The sequence below is a fragment of the Podarcis vaucheri genome, assembly GCF_965113315.1.
Source record: "Podarcis vaucheri genome assembly, chromosome: 14".
Taxonomy (NCBI): Eukaryota; Metazoa; Chordata; class Lepidosauria; order Squamata; family Lacertidae; genus Podarcis; species Podarcis vaucheri.
The window spans coordinates 39,079,518-39,097,014 of record NC_138752.1 but is presented as its reverse complement, the minus strand read 5'-3'; the positions used below and the strand labels follow the sequence as shown (position 1 = coordinate 39,097,014).

Sequence of the window (17,497 nt, the reverse complement as noted above, 5' to 3'; positions counted from 1 at the left end):
TGCCAAAAATTAATCACTTGCTAAGATGCATTTTGGAAATCCAAATTTCTTCTGACTGAAATGTCAAATTATCTGCATATAAATGAAGTTAAGCTTTATTTGACTTTTCTATTATATTTCTTATTTTATTCATAAAGGGGTACTTATGAATTCTAATATAAACTTGGAAACAGAGTCACAGTACCTAGCAACAGTTGCTCCATTTACTCTCACTTCTTATTGCTATGGATATACGCAATATAAAAAGAGCATTGATTGGAGGAAAAAAAATGTTATGAACTAAGGCAAAATTAGGCAAAATAACTCTTGCTCTCTTTGACAACTGTTACAAAGGGCATGTGAAAAATAGGAAGGCCAAGAAAGTGATCAACGGCTTTACCATAAATTCCAAAACATATCCTTCATCATGGAATGTAAAAATATAAGAATAGCCTGCTGGATCAGACCAGATCAAGGGAGGTAATAGTGCCACTGTATTCTGCTCTGGTCAGACCACACCTGGAGTACTGTGTCCAGTTCTGGGCACCACAATTCAAGAAGGACACTGACAAACTGGAACGTGTCCAGAGGAGGGCAACCAAAATGGTCAAAGGCCTGGAAACGATGCCTTATGAGGAACGGCTAAGGGAGCTGGGCATGTTTAGCCTGGAGAAGAGGAGGTTAAGGGGTGATATGATAGCCATGTTCAAATATATAAAAGGATGTCACATAGAGGAGGGAGAAAGGTTGTTTTCTGCTGCTCCAGAGAAGCGGACACGGAGCAATGGATCCAAACTACAAGAAAGAAGATTCCACCTAAACATTAGGAAGAACTTCCTGACAGTAAGAGCTGTTCGACAGTGGAATTTGCTGCCAAGGAGTGTGGTGGAGTCTCCTACTTTGGAGGTCTTTAAGCAGAGGCTTGACAACCATATGTCAGGAGTGCTCTGATGGTGTTTCCTGCTTGGCAGGGGGTTGGACTCGATGGCCCTTGTGGTCTCTTCCAACTCTATGATTCTATGATTCTATGATTCTATGACCAATGGCCCATCTAGTCCAGCATCCCATTCTCAGAGCATCCCATCAACCAGATGCCTGTGGGAAACATGAGCACGAGAGCACTTTCTCCTCCTGTGGTTTCCAACAACTGGTATTTGGAAGCCTTGCTGCCTCCAACTGAGGATATTCCAAGGAAAAGAAGCATTCAAAAATTATATGCAGCAAGTTTTAAACTGTCATAGATAGCTCTAGTAAAGATAGCACTATGTTTTTGTCCAGGTTCTCATATTTATTTATTGCATTTATATCTCACCCTTCCTCCGAAAGCAGCCCAGGGTGGCAAACACACCCATAATTTAAATATGAAAAAATACTAAAACAATTAAAATATCCTAAAAACAATTATAGTTAAAACATTTAAAAAGCAGCTACAGTTAAAAGCATTCTAAAAGCAGTTCCAGTTAACAACATTATTTCATGAAGTGATCTCATAGTTCCCAGGAACAGTTTTCTTCAAGTTCATGAATATCCAATTTACAACACTGCAATAAACACTTATAAACTACTATTATGGATTTAGCTTTCTGCAAAATCCAACTATTTTCGCCAACACTATAGGAGATGCTGAGGCCTTCAAAGCTGACAGTTCATAAAGAGACACCACTGATTTCTAAAAGCATCATCACTGATTTCTAAAAGCAATACAAGCAATGACTGATTAATGCACGTCTGAAAGACACATGCACAGCACCCAACCTGGAATTGACAGAAAAGATCACAAAACACATCACTAAAAGGGCATAATGAGGGGAACAGGAGTGGGGCATAATGAGGCAACAGGGTAGGGTGTGTTCATATGCGTCCTGTCAATTCATGTGGGGGCTGGGAATGGAATCCCCACATGAAATGGTCATAAACTCTTATGCAATATTTCCTCTCCTTCACAGTATTTTCTTAATGCTGATAGATGTTTACTGAGCTTTTAATAAACAGTTAAATTTCTTTATGATTTCATTGTTATGCTTAGCTATCAAGATATTTCCATTTATGACAAATTTGCAGGTGCTGCTCTGTTTATTCACATCCAGCAAGCCCTTGATTCAAACAAAGCAAGGAAAACGTTAGAATTAAACTACAGAGGAAGGAAATTCATGTTTGTTTCCTATGTGCACAACAGGACACTTTTCCAGCTGCTTTTTGAGAACATCTCTCCTGTACATGAACTTCTGTGAATTACATTTATTCTAATAGTGTAAATACAGTAGCACAATTTTCTGTGTTCGGAGACAAAGCAAAACAGGCATTTATCTGGAAAAGAAATCAGTTTCCAGCAGTAGCAACAACAACAACAATCAATGCAGGATAATATACCGTATCTTTCTGTGTATAACACACACACCCTGTATAAGACGACCCCTATTTTGGAGGGCTCAAATTTAAGAAAATGGAGGGAGATGGCCCAGAGTTGTTGAGAGTTTTGGGGGGAGGATTGCACAAAGTTATTGAGCTTTTTGGGGGGTGGATAGCCCAGAATTGTTGAGCTTTTGGGGGGGGATTGCCCAGGGATGTTAAGCTTTTTGGGGGGGATGCCAAAAATCACTAATCAGAATGAAAATGTTACAGATGGGTAGCCGTGTTGGTCTGCCATAGTCAAAATAAAAAAAATTCCTTCCTGTAGCACCTTAAAGACCAACTAAGTTAGTTCTTGGTATAAGCTTTCGTGTGCATGCACACTTCTTCAGATACACTGAAACAGAAGTTGCCAGATCCTTCTATATATAGAGAAGGTGGGGAGGGGTATTACTCAGAAGGGTGGTGGGAATCGGAGATTGGCATCTCATCAGGCTCATCTCAGCTATCTGCCAATCTCCGATTCCCACCACCCTTCTGAGTAATACCCCTCCCCACCTTCTCTATATATAGAAGGATCTGGCAACTTCTGTTTCAGTGTATCTGAAGAAGTGTGCATGCACACGAAAGCTTATACCAAGAACTAACTTAGTTGGTCTTTAAGGTGCTACAGGAAGGAATTTTTTTTATTTTTTCAGAATGAAAATGCTTACAATCGCTCACATCGCAGAATCCAACAAGTGTGCCCGCTCACCAATCGCACACCCATTTGCCGCAGCAGCAGCCAATCCAAAACAGCCCTTTCCACAGCAACCAATCACCCACACAATTACCATAGCAGCAGCCAATCCAAAGCAGCCCTTGCAGCAGCAACCAATCACACACCAAATCGCCGCTGACAAGCTCCTGCTCGCGGCTGCAACCAATCACCCGTCCCCCCATGCACAATCAGTGTATAAGACAACCCCCATTTTCAAACATTATTTTAAAGAAAACCTCGTGTTATACACAGAGAAGTACGGTATATTGAAGCTTGATCAGTTGTTAACAGATCAACGGGGGAACTTAAAAGTAGTTATGTAACAAATAACACAATACAGGTATCCATTTCAGGCAGAATAGTTTGCAACCAAGGTAACACCTAAGAATCTGCTTCCATGGAAGCTAATTGTATCACTTAATTGCAACACTTGCAAGTGCTACTCAAAAACAGCAATTCAGTTAATAATTAGATTTCAGTTTAATATGTATATTGAATCTCTTTCTCATATGCCTTAATGAAGGATGATGTACAGAGAGAAACATGCTTCTCCATACCTGCTTTAAAAAACACAGAAAAAGGACTTTAAAAATATTTGCACAGCCATTTTCTTAGGTTTTAAGATGAAGGTAGTATCCAAAGTGTTGAGAACACCTATGTATCTTTAATAGTAATGCTGCTCATACATTGGTTTCACTGAAAATTCCCAGAATTCACACTATCACACCAGGTTCAAAGCACACCACATCTTCTATTTTGAGATTAATATTCTATTAAAAGCAAAACCCAAAATCCCTAACTGCATAAGCACATGGCTGAGTATTATGCCTAAATTCATTAAATTTTGAATCCCAGGAACCAAAACCATCCATTATAAAATCCTTCTTAGCTGGTAAGCTCACAATTAACTACATTTCTATATGCCATTGCCAACCTCTTTAAGAAGGGACAAGGAAAGGTTGCACTTGGTTCAATGAAAATGTTTACTCTTCAGTTGATTTAACATAAATGCACATTTTTCACCAACTGGACCCCTAAATGGGTATTTAAAAATCAAATTAAAGACTCTATTACTAGCTAGAGGTGTGGATGTCAGACAAGTATATGATAATAAGACCAGAGAGGCCCAAGTTCATATTCCTACTCCAAAATGTAGATCACTAGGTAACTTGGGTCAGTCCCTCTCTCACAGAGCAACTGAAATGGAGGAGGGAGAGAAAGAGAGAGAGAGATGGGAGAGTGGAAGAGAATAATGTACACTGCCTTTAGCATTTTCAAGGAAGGGTTGACTATAAAATGACACAAAATAAAGCAATAGAGTTTTGGCAGCATGTGATTATTACAACACCTTTGATGGAAGTGCATACTAGGTTTAACTTCACCTTAGAGATGACACTCTGTTTTTCAGGGATGAATACATATCCCAGCAAAATGAAACCTCATACCCAGATAAACAAATGGATCTTATGAAGAGCCCTGACTGCTTAAATACTCACATTCTAACAATGGAAAGATGTCTCATCACTAGGGCTGAGCAATATCCGGTTTTCAACATCGCAATATACTGATATATCATGATGTCTGGAATAAGGATGGAACTATGTAGAGATGAACGCCTTCAGTCTATTGATACAAGACCAAACCTCTTCTGCTTTCTTGCTTGTGGCACACTGTATTATGCAAATATGAAGGACCCTGCTACAGCATTGGAGACCAGATATGGTAACTTTCAAGTTCCTGGAATTTGTTGAACATATCTTAAAAAAAATTAAACTGGCTACAAGTACTTATAAAAGCTGAGTTGTATCCCATATTAGTCCTATCAAGCATAGGTTGCATTGTACAGTTTATTGTTTTGACCATCATGGTCATAGGATACACACACACAATACTGAGTATCGGTAATAACCAAAATATATTTTTACATTAAAATATACCAAAATATTAAATACTTGATTAACTTACTGATATATTGATTTCAATGGGTTTACTCTGAGTAAGTAAGTTGGGTAAAACCCATTAAGTTCCTTCTTTGTTTTTTTCTACCATTGTGTTATTTTGGTTTTTTGTTTTTAAAAAAACTAAGCCAAAAGTGATCTGACACCTTAAAACAAAAGATTACATGTTGAGGTGGAGTTGGAGACTGAGAATGCCTAATGGGGCATGAACCTAATTATCTCTTTGACAGATGTCCACTGGAAGTTTTAGGACAGAAATACAATAAATATTTTGTGGCCCACTGAATAATTTGAGGAAACTTGGTCATCAATCTGCAGCACCATGTAAATATTGTATTTTTAAAAATGGGAAGCAGTGGAGAAAGAAGAGAAGGCATATTCTTCTAGGCACCTTTCAAATGTGTGAAGTTAAAAGTGGAAATACATAGAAAGGTGACAATAAAGAGCAAAATAAAGCAGTGTCATCCTGCTGAAAACAGTGGCTTATGGTTCTTTAGATTCTTGTTAGGTCCTAACTTTTTGAAGGGCTGTGCCACTAATACAATATTTGTGATTCTCCATAAAAGACCAAGCAGCTCTGTTTATTTCAGAACTGCATCTATGGTAACAACAGAGCCTTGACAACAACTGCAGATCTCTCTCAAGCATTTTAAAGGAGGTGGGGAAAGGATAGCTATATATTAACATTTATTTTCAGTATTTGCTTATCTACCAGTATTTGCTTATCTGAGTGAACATAGATGTGTGTGAATTACATTGCATGGCAGTCAGACTATCCTTCCATAGCATTTCATGCAATGCCTGAGCTGCTATAATGTATTTTCCATACTTCTTTTCTTGTGTGTGGAACAGGGCTTCTGTGCATGGAATCCATTGTTGGGATTCAAAATAGGATGAGAATTGTCCAATGATAACCTCACAAACACTACCCAGCCGCATAGTATTACAACAGTATTACAAGGTGGATGGCAAACATGTATTCACATCTGCTGTCATAGGCCACTTACTGTGAGCATCTATCTTCAGACAGGAACCAAAGTGTTTTGGAATATTTATGGTAATTAATGCAAGTAACTGTTAATATCCATTTCAAAGTATGCATTTATCCAAAATGCAGAATGCATGTTCATGCTATATATAAGTACACTTCCATACACAGATTTCATCCCCAAGGATAATATTTTGACTGCATCACAGTTATCTCATATTAATTTAGTTTCTACTCAAACTAGGACTTTTGGTTGGCATTATCTGCTGCCCAGCCTTTTTTGATTGCAGTAGTTTTTGTTCTGGCTTTGATCAAACTTTCATTGCTCACAGATTAGTTGTGATCTGTCTTGAGTGCCTCAGAGCCCTTTAAAATAAATATGTAACGAGTATCCACTTATTATTATCCTTTCATAGCCCAATGTGTTTTATCAGAAGTAAATCACCCCAAGCTAAATAGGACTTATTTCCTGTTAACTTACACAGATGCAGATTTACCAGCAAAAAGTCTCCATGAATGCAGACAAATTTCAAGCCTCTAAGAACAGCATATTCGATTACCTCATTGCTACTAAAATAAAATCACCATTAATGTAGGCTCCCCCACTGCATAAATCTCCACTTTGACTTGGGATGCAAACAATCCTTGCAAGCTAAATAAACGGTAAATAGGGAGCTAACAACAGAATATTACACATGTTTACTCAGACATACATTGCACTGTACTCAGTGGAACTTACTTGCTGGAAAATGTGTTTAGAATTGCAACCAAAAACATGCATAGGATCAAGCTCTAAGACATGCCACAGCATGAACTGTGACAAGACACATATTAGGTCTGGAGTCCACAGCTCAGAAAACTACAAGCAGCACAGAGGACAAAACTGTGGGCATCATGCCTAGATATGGCACAAGACATCAGTTTCAGAACTTTTTTTTATTTTTAATGCCGGCACTCAGGTTTGAAACATGTGCAGTAATAACATCTCTGTTAAAGTGGAGGCCATGTTTCCTCTCACCACTGAGAAATTTCAGCCTGGAGCCAAAGATCTAGGATTAGCATAAAAGATTTCTGAGCAAGATACTGGAACTTCCAGGCAGGCTGGGAGCTTCAACACCTTTTATTTGAAATATTAAGTGCACTGAGTGGAACATTTTATTCAACATGCAGAGAGAAGGTTGATGTTTTTAAAGTTACTTTGGAGCTATTGATTTTTTAAATATATCAATACAGTTTAAACATGAACTACATTATTAATTTTGCGGCATATTTCTAATATTAGAACATTACAGAAAATGCAGCGTGTCTTGCTAAAGATACCTATAAAAATGTACTTGTTTTATGAAATCACTGCTTAAAGATTTTTTAAAGTTGTGCAGAATGCAGCCTTTGTCTTTCTTATGATTTGTTTGGGTTTCACAATTTAATCAAACCTTACGGGGTAGCATAACTAGAGGCCCCTCTCTCACATTCCTACTGGCAATATGCCCAGAGTTAACCTAATTTTCAAAACACTTTGAGAAGTGGCTTGTCAGATGTCCAAACATTAATAACCTGAAAATTAATTCCACATTCATTTGGCAGGGAAGTGCATAAATACAAACACTTTAGATCAAGATTCATAGCATCTGAATATTGTTGGTGTGTTGCGATCTGCAATATTCAACTGTTTGAAGCACTTTTTAGTAGTTTATGTCTCTCACACTTGGAAAGGAAGGTATTTACTCCAGCATACTCCGGGATAACAAAAGACTAAGCCAGTGCCTTAAGCAGTGATCTCAAGAGCAATTGTCCTGGAGGGAGCAAGCATGATATCAAGGTCAAAGTTTGAAGCAACCGCATGCTGAAACTAAATGGGTCTGGAAGACTGTTCTGGAAACCCATGTATGGCATTTTGACTTCCATCTTGAAAAAACTGTGGATAAAGGAAGGAAGGAAGGAAGGAAGGAAGGAAGGAAGGAAGGAAGGAAACAGAGAAATTGGAGGAGATAATATAGTGGTGGGTACTTTGTGAACAAAGGCCGAAAGAAACTGTTTTCTCTAGGAGACAGCTGGAGAAGAATGCTATGGTTATGGAGTGAAGTTTGTTTTTCTTTGTCCCTGCTAAACAAGGAAAATATTTTAACTTAAGTACTATTGATTTGTAGTATTAATTTGCACTATTAAGTACTATTAATTTTTTAACTGCCCTCCACCACAAGGTTGATGGGCAGGTTATAGCAATGTACAATGCTATTTGTTAAGGTGGAGCATGCCTCTATTAGAAATGTATGGGGGACAGGATGGTAGGGCTTTTGAGTGAAGCCTGAGCAGGTGAGGAAAAGAAGAAATGGGATTAGAGCATTAAGGGCTATCCCTGCTTCTGGCCTTTCTTCCAACTCTGGAGAATTCAAGGAGTGGAGCTAACTGAGCCAACAGCTGCTGCTCTACAACATCACTTTGGCCACCATTCAAACAGGAACTTTATAAGGAAACCAACCTGGCAATTATGCCCAGTGCCAGGCCTGAGAACCAGGGATTCTGTTACTGGACTGACTACTGAGTAACAGGCTGATTGATTTGTTATCAGAATTGGTGTTGAGATCCTCAAGCCTATCAGTGTTGGACAATTTCAAGATCCCTTTTGTGACCTCCTGAGTTCATGGTGCCACCTTATGTCTGTCTCCATGTTTAACTGTCACAATGCATGTTGCAGATGATTCTCTGGATTACATGTTTTATTCCAATCAGTGTGATGGTACCCAGATGGTAGGGAATACTGCTTTGGTAATTGAGAATATCATAACTTTAGTCTGTGGAGGGAGTGATGTGTCATTGAAGATTTCCATCCCTTAAAGGTGATTGGTACAAGGAATTACCAAAATGTTACCAGTCAATCTCATTAGCTGTCAAAGCTCTAGCTGGCCTCTGGAACAGGGGGTTGACTCAGGCAGTTTATATGATAGCGCTGATGAGTCTTCTCCCATGTCCTTGAATCTATAACTCTTCCTGGTATTCCAGAAAATAGAGAACATAAAGCAGAAGAGACATTGGGACAAATATAAAGAAGCATGGGCTGGTATCCACTTGAAGCCCTTGTTTTCTGAGTCATTCTATCCAAAGAAACATTTTCAGATAGTAAGAGGCCTATTACAACTTGGCTTACATTCTGATCAAATTCAAGCTCCAGTGGAGTATTGTGACATACAGTACTTGGGAGGCTGTGTGTATGTGTGTGTGTGCTTGTAGAGAATGGGCAATCCTCACAACTTAGCTATGTAAGACATATCCACAGTCTCAAATTATCAATTTTGCTTCATTTGTTGTTACCTGAGGATACAGAGTTCTTTAAAAAGCAAATCCAGCCATGTGTACACACTACTCTTGCCCATCCTAAGTGAGTCAGGAAAGGCTGGCCAGATTGGTCAGAATAGGCTGACCAGATTTATCTCTCTTCTGTGGAAAACTGTATTCTGCCCCTTTGAAGGCAACTATAAGACCTTTTTGGGAGGAGGGGACAGAATGACCCATATGGACCTCAATTACCTGCCAGTTTCTAATATGCTAGGAGATGTGAGGATTTTGAGACTTCTGAATATTACTGATTATATTGATCCACATTATTAGGCTTTAGGACTGAAACCATTTTGATTACCATTGCCAAGAGATGCACAAGGAGGTATGATATATCTCCTGAACCTCCTTCTGGGTCACATTATGTGATTGGAAGCACTGCTTTGTGATTATTATTCTCCTGCATCTTACATTGGCCTCATCTCATTGGGTGCTATAAGATTCCAATTTGTCCCCTTTGTTTTGAGATATTTACATGAACTTGCTAGCATAAATTCACTTGATGTTTAGCGCAAGAGGACATCATATAACACGGTGAAAGCTATAAACAGGTGCCTGGGGTAAATGACAGGATTGGGTAAGGGTGAATAAACAGTAGCTTAGTCTTAAGATGGAAATATTCATCAATGACCTATCTGGGAGCTGAGGGTTCCTAATTTGAATGGTTAGCAGTTTCAAGGAAAGAGCAAGTGTGCCGTTTGGGAATGTTTCTGGAACCTCAACAGGTCACAGTAAGGATAGCACTTGACCAGCTGAAGCTGGTACGTCAGCAGCAAGCACTCCTGAAAAATGGTGACCTAGCTACATGCCTGATAAACTTAAATCTAGATTACTACAATATGTTCTATGTGGGGCAGCAGCTGCATCTGGAGACTGTTCAGAATCTTCAGTGGGTTCAAGATGCAACAGCCTCATTATCAGGAGTTACTGAGAGAACTTAAAACATGTACCAAGAGATCTATAATGGTTCCCAAACACAATTCAAAGTTCTTTAAAGCTCAACCATAAAGCTCTAATGGCTTTGGCATTTTTAGAGAGCATCATTTCAGTATGAGCCCCATACCCATACACCAAGGATCTCCATCTTTGTCATAGGCTAGACTGAGGATGACAAGGAACATGTCCTTTTCCTGCAGCAGCATTTTTTCCTGAAAGACTCACCCTAGGTCAACTAGATTTTCACCAGCCTTTTAAAAGAAAACTATTCTGTTTCAGGCCTTACTGATTAATGAGGAAACTTGAATCAAATCTACCAGTCAAGTTTTTATATTTTGTTCTTTTGGTTTTTTAATGCAATGACTATTAAGAGTTTAAATTTATTCTGTTTCATTGTGTATGTTTTAGTGAATATGTTGTTCATTCCCCAAGGGCTCTGTGCAGCTATGCTGCAGGACCTAAATGTTAAAATATAATATTTACTCAAATCTAATGCTCACTGTTTTTAGCCAAATTACGTTGCAAAAATTAAGGTGTGCATTAGATTCAATGGCACATTTACATTCACCAGCAAATACCTTTTTTGGTTTCAAGGTTCTGAAAATTGAGGTGTGCATTAGATTCAATAGCACATTAGACTCGAGGCAATACGGTAGTATTGCTGATAGACATGTTGGCCTATTAGAGGGGGCAGGAGGGAATCCAAAGGCATAATATTTTTATTAGGATCAGCAAATCTTTTCGGTCCTAGTAAAGATACTGTGTTACGGCTGCTACATAAAATATTTTATTATCATAATACAACAAAACCTTAACTGATTTTGCAATTGTGAGGCATATTATTAGAGGTTTTAGAAGAGTTTAAATTATATTGCACAACTAATATGCTATTTTGGGCTATCTCTTCGGTTTCTGAAAGCTATAGTGCTCCAACTGGTTGAGAGGAAGGAGAAAGGAAGAAGCACTTGCAGAAGTGCTGAAAACCTGGCCTCACAGTACAAGCTGACTTTTTTTTAGAGATGGAAGATTTAGAAAAGTGAAGTGCAAATACGTGAACAATGCAATCCTATACATCTCTACTCAAAAGTAAAAACCATTGAGTGGGATTTACTTCCAGGTTAAGGTGCATAGTAACACATGTAAGGCTGCAGTCTTAAAGTGCTTTCTATGTGTGATGCAGTTTGCTGCCTGAAAGTGCTAAAACAAAAAGCACCTACTTGTCAAGAAAGAGAAATAACGACAACAAAGTTATTAAATCAGCTGGACGGGTGGATGTACATCCTGTAAGCCCAATTTCCCACCATTTCCTTTGAAAATGGTAATGTTGATACATGTTTGATGTAGATACAATATTTGGACAGCTACCGAACTGATGAGAGGCTCTTCCCACAAAGCCTACTTAGCCAATATCACAAAATGAACGTATACTTTTAAATTATATTTTAATGCAAATAAACAGATGTTGCCTGTATTTAGACCACTCCACTGTAAACATAATGTAAAAACTGATTTTAAAGCCTAAAAAGATATTATGTTTGTGGCAAACCTACTTTATTTACTCTTACAAGTATTCTCTATTTTTTAAAAAACAACTTTTTAAGATTCAAAGAATAACCTTTATGCAAATACTAAGACCATTACTGGTCTCAGACCATCACTTCACATCTCTAATTCATTCTGAGTGGGTGGAAGAAGAGTTTAGTCCCTGGGGCCAACAAGAATCAAGCTCTAATTAATAAAAACTTATTTGACAGATCCACTTATATTTCATGACTAACAGTGCATGATGCAAGGACAAGATTTAACTGACTATCCAAAACTTAGTGTGATAAACTGAAAACAATGTTGACCGTTATTGAGTTGGTGGAATATCTGCCCCATAAGAATAGTAAATCACAATGCAGTTAGAATTACAAAGTGTTCATAGGATCTCTTGTTCATATTATCCTCTCAAAAAAATAAAATGATGGTATGAAATTTAAAACACACACACACACATTTTTCTTTACATTCATTTAATACATTAGGACCTTGGATCTTATAAACACTTATTACAAAGCAAGTGATTTGAGTAGAACTTATTCCTAAGAATATTTTAAGTCACAGTATTAACTACAGCATCTTTATAGATAGATTTTCTTTGTTTACAGACAAAAGGCAGTAAGGATCAATTCATTCATTTTGTCTTCAATGCGACTGAAAAAGTGACACAGGGACCACTCCCTACAGCAGGGATAGCTAACCTGTGGTCTTCCAGATGCTACTGGACAACAACTCCCATCATCCCTGACCACTGGCCATGAGGAGGCCTCCTTGCCCTACAGAAGACTATCAAGTTGCTCTTTCACAGTGGTAGTAGTTTTAAATAAGCTGAAACGAAGTTGCAATACAAGCAACTACCCATGGAGAAACACCATCACACTTCACTCAATTTCAGCAGCCACTATTCTACAAATGTAACATATGCAGAGATTGAAAGTTGATTAATTCCGTATTATTAATCTGGCCCTGTAATAATGTGTTTACTCTGATGCATAATCTGCAACATCCTACTGAATGCATGAGTTACTTAGGACTTCAACCAAAATTCAAACTGCAGGTGGGTCAAACACCGTGCACAAATATTGCTATTCTTGAAATTAGAGAAGTTTGTGTCCATTTTTTGCTACAGTGCATAATAATGTGTGACTTTCTTTGATGACTAGCATATCACAAATTGTTGTGAAACTCCCTTCAGTTTCACAACCGGTTTGTCATGTGGACGAGTGGGGGGTAAGGGGAACCTACTGTATGATTAAAAATACATTCAAAGCCCCATTGTGATAATGGAATCAGTTTCATAATTCTCTGGACATAAATGTGTTTTAATTCCAAAGGAGTAATATTTCATTTTTTAATTCTTCAGTTACTTCAAAAGATGTATTTTCAAGAATCTGAGTAATATGAAAGTACAAAACAGTAAAAAACTTTAACATGGATCTTTTAATATACTGATAAATACAAATTTGTTTTCACAAAATGAGTTAGAATCCATGGTTGAGAAATTCAGTGAATAATTCCTAAATGAGCAGAATGGGATTTCTTAAAATGAGTAAAATATTTGCACAGGAAAAACTGTCAAGGCAGTATGAAACTATTATTAAATGTGAAAGCATAACTAGGAAATTATTGGAATGGATAGATTAGCTTGGATCTGAAAGACCTTGCCATGTGACTGAAATGCATAGGGGCATGCCAATCCCACCCCACCCCCCAGCTATACCCTCCCCTTTTCCTCCACTGCCCAAAAGATTGCTCTGTAGTGTTTCCCCTTCATTGGCAGAGTTTCCAGCAGACACAGGGATTGTAGATGTGGAAGATGTGGGCTGATATACAACCACTCTCACTGTGTGAGTAGAAGACCCATTCCCTCACACAGGAATCTAAAGCCAATCATGTGAGATAGCAATTATTTCTGCCAAGTGAAAATTGGGAGAAATCTAGCAAAAAAATGAGGAACTGTTACCCATGAACGAGTTTTAGATTCTACTGAAGAATATATAAGCAAACAATGAAAATAGTGTTGCCAACAGCTGTATACAAGATGAACTTGCTGTGGCTGAAGGAGTTTTGAGTACCCTGTAGAAAGCTGGTAAATTTCAGCTACAGTATGTTTTGAGAGGACTAATACATGCTGATATGTAAACTTACTTACCTCACCACTAACCACTTAAAATCGTGTCCCTTCAATACATTCAATGTGAATCTGGAAAATGAAAGATCACAAAAAAAGAATCTAAAATTTCCTCTTAACATTTATTTATATATACAAATAATCTTAGTTCCTGATTCAGGAAGCTGCCTTGTGTGACTGGAGCAGGTCCAGTTTTCCTGTTTCCACTAAATACATGGAGAAGATAAAACTAATTTGAAGGGACCCTGATTAACTTAACATAGTTCTCAAGTACAAGATTTGCACAATGTAACATTTATCACCCAGCTAAAGAATTAGAAAATGACATTCCATTAACTGTACATAATAGTATTGTCGTCGTCATCATCATCATCATCTTTATTACGGTCAAAGACCAGCATAGGTTAAAATAGGAACACACAGTAATTTAGGAAATAAAATGAGTAAAATGAGTGACTCAAAGAAGGGGGGATGCATGAGGGAGACTTAAAATCAGCTAGAGAGTTAAGAGCAAGGAGTTGCAAAAGTAACTATAGAAGGGAGGGTGCAAGATAGGGCACGGGTCTTGAGTTTAGGTCTGGTACATGACCCAAACCGTTCTTCGGTGAATGTCCATCTTTGCAGTGCAAAATGTGGCAGCTGAGTATGTTACATCTGGGTTTGCATCTTGAAGTAGCAAGGAGGTATAGCATTGCTCTGTCTGTGCAGAGAATTGGTATAGAATTGGCAGGATGAACTTGACACATCTGCATAATATTGGCAGTGGAAGAAGACATATTCAATAGTTTCTAGCTGCCCTGAGACACAGGGGCATTTCTCCTCCCCGTAAGGTATCTTCCTAAAACGGCCTTCCTGGATAGCTGAGGGGAAGGCCTGACCTCGGGCCAAAGTGAAGGCCCTTTGCTGTTTTGGTATTTCTAGGTTGGTTATATATGGCATTTGGGAATTGAGGTATTTTTTGGTTTAGTATTATAGCTACTTAAGTTCTGAGCCTGCTATGCTGTTCCTATTTAGAATTCAATCTAAAAGATATTAAAGTTCTCCATTATACAAACACTTATGCATCGAGCCTTTGCTATCAGAACCATAGCAAGAATTCATAAATTAAATTCACACACTTCTAATGAAAGGTTTAGAAGAGAAAACCAAACATTTTCTCTTCTTTTCATCACCAGTTTATATTTCAATTAGAAATATTTCCCCAAATGGCAATTTCAGAAAACTCTACATAATGATGCTTACTTTTGCAGAGAAAATGAATAAGAACATGCACCATTTCTTTTTTAAAAAATGCAGAGAAGACTACTTCCCTCCCCCCTTCCCAGGGGCTGCTTTATGTCAAACATCTCCTTTAATATACAGAACGTATACTGGATGTAAACTTAAGTTTAAAAGCAGTTTAATACATAGAATTAAGATCGGGTCATCTGAGGATAATTGCTGGTTAGTTTCTAGTGACTGCTGTACTATTATTTAGTTTGTCTTAATCTTTGTCCAAATATACAGTGCACCAACTATTGTGTATAAAGAATTGCTCATCTTAAATTTTTATGTACTTTTAAGTCTCATATACGCAAATGACTGTTATAAGATCAGGAGAATACCACTCCTATGTTATAACTCTTGTTCACAATGTTTATGTAACCATACACTCTGTTATGTAAATATTACCTCACTGATTACTGCACATATAACTATTCCAGTCATTCAATGGCTGCACTGTAGTAAGAATGCAAAGGTTCTCATCTTATTTTACCATATTGACTCTAAGCTCTCTTTATCTTCTTTCTACCTCAGAGGCTCAGGTAGAGGAGAGAAGGGTGTATTCTATGCCTAATGAGCAAAGATGCCTCCGGCAAGGTAGTACTGAGAAATTATACAATACACTGGATGCCCAACAAACCAGGCAGATAGAACTGCCTCCTTGTGTGCAGGGGTTCCAAGATAAGAAGAATAAGGATGGCACATCCCATATCACTTATACACTTAAGGCCACATAGATCAGGATCAACTCCTAGCTTAAAAGGAAACTCCAATTCTCACTTTTGTTACAAAACAAAAATGATCACAATCATTACTAGAGCTCCTAGGAGACTGAGCACCCAAGTTTTAGTAATGTTTGCTCCTGGTGTTGGAGCATATTCCCAACATAAATTATACTTGCTTCTCCATTTTAGCCAAAATATATAGAATGGAAGAGGCAACAAACAAATCCCGATTAAAATACAAACATTTAAAAAGCATACCATGAAGTATTGAACTGTGTTACAGCAAAGCTTTTCAAAATAGCAACTGTATTCAAATAAGAGTTAGGAAATGTTTTGCTCTGAAAAAAAAGCAATGGGAAGGGAATATATTTATCCTTTACATAAATAATAAAGAATATATCCACAATTGTTCACAATGATGCTGTAATATGACTGCTAAGAAAAACACATCCCTCGTGCATAAGTAGTTTCAGGATGGAATATATTTAATATTGTAAAACAAAAATACAAATTTTCATGATCAGCTGAATCTTGAAAATATTCAGAATTACTCAGAGTTAAGGGACTTTCTTAAAGGCGAAATATTGAAGGCACAAGTGCAAAAGTAGCCTTTTCAACTGTTTTGACTGTAGAGCAAGCACCTTCCAAGCATAATCACAGTATGTGATAAACCACATATGACATATCCCAGAAGGCAAACATTAATTACAAAAAAGTAAAAAAAGTTGTATCCCACAAAGGTATGTCTTGGCTCCACTGCAGTTCAACAACTCCTTAAATAATTTGAAAACCTGAGTGAGAAACACGCTCAGTCAGTTTGCAAATCATATGAGGATCCGCAAGCAGCATAAAGAAAAAAGGTTATCCTTACTTAGGGTGGTATTCAACTAAGCTTTACGAAGAGCAGACCCAGTGAAATTAATAAACTTAAAGTATGTAGGTAAGGTTTAAGGCTGTTACAAAATAGGCAAATAATAAGATTGCATTAACAAATATACTGTATGCAAGACACAATGAGGGTAATAGTCCTGATCAGTTGAAATAAGGCCTCAGCTACAGTCTGATATTTACTATGATAAAACTGACAAACATCAGTTGAGCCAACAAACCTAGTTTTGGACTTCAGGTATGTATGGGTGTGCTACATGATGAAAAAAAAAGCCTACACACAGGTGGGGGTATCTATGATGTCAGGAGAAAGCTATGGTAGACCCTTTCCCCCTCCCATGTAGCTTTCCTTATGGAAGGTGACAGATAAAGAGAAATTTTCTATTATTGGTGTCTTCACTACTTCAACACTTACAGGAAATTTTAAAAGATTAGTACCAGGAAAAGGAGAGGCTAATGATTATGTAATTAAGTTCAACAAGTAGCAGCTTAAGATCTTCAGGCTCCCAGACCCAAAGGTAACCAAAAACGATTTTCACGTTGTGTACAAAAAGGCTAAGGTTACAGAAATTCAAAAGTGACAAATTTGCTCCACTTCCCAGTGGGGAGGAATTGTGGTGGACCATGTGGCCACCCACTTCCCAC

The 17,497-nt window shown here is 37.8% G+C and overlaps 1 protein-coding gene across 6 annotated transcripts in view; it reads right to left on the bottom strand.

Annotated features, from left to right (window-relative positions):
* The window catches only part of MRTFB (myocardin related transcription factor B), a 92,227-nt gene that overhangs the window by 66,136 nt on the left and 8,594 nt on the right, over positions 1-17,497 (bottom strand). For 4 of the 6 annotated variants that reach the window (XM_082200045.1, XM_082200044.1, XM_082200046.1 and 1 more), the window contains exon 2: positions 13,998-14,048. The exons of the other annotated variants lie outside the window; for them this stretch is intronic. Coding sequence is in view for 1 of the 4 variants with exons in the window: in XM_082200043.1 (XP_082056169.1) it covers positions 13,998-14,048 (51 nt within the window). In the remaining 3 variants the exon portion in view is untranslated. The remainder of the gene's footprint in view (positions 1-13,997; positions 14,049-17,497) is intronic. 6 annotated transcript variants of the gene reach the window in all.